This window comes from Myotis davidii, unplaced genomic scaffold (assembly GCF_000327345.1).
Source record: "Myotis davidii unplaced genomic scaffold, ASM32734v1 scaffold472, whole genome shotgun sequence".
Taxonomy (NCBI): Eukaryota; Metazoa; Chordata; class Mammalia; order Chiroptera; family Vespertilionidae; genus Myotis; species Myotis davidii.
In genome coordinates this window covers 1,762,620-1,764,181 of record NW_006283774.1, presented here as the reverse complement: position 1 = coordinate 1,764,181, position 1,562 = coordinate 1,762,620, and the positions used below count along the sequence as shown (strand labels likewise).

General features: G+C 63.4%; 1 protein-coding gene across 1 annotated transcript in view; it reads left to right on the top strand.

Moving 5' to 3' along the window:
* Positions 1 to 1,562, top strand: part of GRB10 (growth factor receptor bound protein 10) — a gene marked incomplete at its 3' end in the record, with an annotated part of 76,430 nt that overhangs the window by 7,407 nt on the left and 67,461 nt on the right. The window contains exons 4-5 of the mRNA XM_015566792.1: positions 331 to 483; positions 1,377 to 1,467. Coding sequence (XP_015422278.1) covers positions 364 to 483; positions 1,377 to 1,467 — 211 coding nt within the window. The remainder of the gene's footprint in view (positions 1 to 330; positions 484 to 1,376; positions 1,468 to 1,562) is intronic.

The following is a 1,562-nucleotide window of genomic DNA, read 5'->3' as shown; positions in this document are numbered from 1 at the left end:
CGGGGGAGGGGGCGGGGGTGGCTGGGGGAGCGTCCTGCTCTGTGGGTGGCACTGTCGGCGTCAGAAACATCTAGATCTGTAGAGAATGGCATGAGCTTCTTTGAGCCAAACTGGCGATATCGCCAGGAAGCAGAGTCTTAGCAGACCCAGAGGAGGGCCGCCTCAGCGTCTTTTTACACTTGAGACTCAACGCAGGAGGCATCAGGGGGTGTAGGTGGAAGTCCATCAGCGGCAGGTGTAGGGGCGGGAGGAAGTAGCGCGGGTGGGGGCGATCTCTGGGGCTAGATCGAAGGCAACCCCGAGGACACCCCTCTCTGCGCTGGTGTGCAGGCGAGCAGGAGAGCAGGCGAGCAGCGCCAGCAAATGGAGATGGTATTCAGGAGACAAGAGAGCAGTGAGGGGTTCTGTGGCCTCGCGCTCTGGTGCCGGAGGCTGTGCCCTGAGCGGCCGGGAGAAGAAGAGTACTCTGACATTTTTTTACAGGTACGTTATCTTAGGCGCACAAAGCCGATTTCACAGGGAAAAGCCGGCCTTGGTCAAGGAAGCGACATGCCTAGGGTGAGCGTGCTTGCTTCTGGTTAGGGGCTCTGCGGTCAGACCATCCTCCGTGGTGGCCTTGGTCTCTGAGTGCATAGGGCCCACCACGCTGGCCTCCCCGAGCTCGTCAGGTTCTCCCCTGGCCCCGTCTCCCCCCTCGCACGCGTGAGGAGGAGGAATAGTTGAGTCTCAGTGAGCACCAAATCCAAGGATTCCTGGAATCCATGAGAGCAAATTGGTCCCCCCGCCCCGCCCACTAGTCCCTGCTGACCTGGTGCCCACTGACAGGCCCCATTCGGTTTGCGGCCGTTTCGATGCCTCTTTCGTTGGCTTTGTGGTAACCCCACGAGCAGCCTCTCCCAGAGCCCTGGGCTTGGGGCGCCCATTGCGTCCTCACACCCAGATCCGAAAGAGCCAGCGAGCGCCTCACGCTCTTGGAGGGGGGCAGTGAGCCACCCTCCGTGCTGGTCCCCGGGAGCAGGCCGCTGGGCCCTAAGGGCCAGCCATGGTGACAGAAAACATGTCCGTGCTCCGTGGAAGGCTGTGTCTGTCCGTTGCTAAAACCCAGCCGTGGACCATAATTCTTCTCGAACGGCTGTGGGGAGAGGGCCCTTAAGTCCGCAGGCCCGGAGGGGCTGTCCCTCTCCCGCCCCTGGCATCAGGGTGCGCCTTCCACAGGGTGACTGCCCCTGCTCTGGCGAATCTCCACGCCTGTCCTCAGAGAGTTCACGAGCTCAGCCCGGGGAGGAAGCGGGGGGTCCAGGAGACAGGGCACGCGGGATGGGGGGCCTCGCGGGTGTGCCGCCCTCTGACCGCGCCTCTGCCCCTGTTTCCTGCAGGAACGGGAGGAGCAACCATCTCCTCGCAGCCCATCTGACCCCCCTGTGCCTGGCCCCCTGGCCCAGGCGGAGCAGCGCGAGCAGCGCCCAGGTAAGGACACGCAAACGGGTGGCGGCCCTGTCGCCTGACGCCAGCGTCGCCAGGATGCTGGGACTTGGTGTTCTGAGAAACGGCTCTTCTTGCGA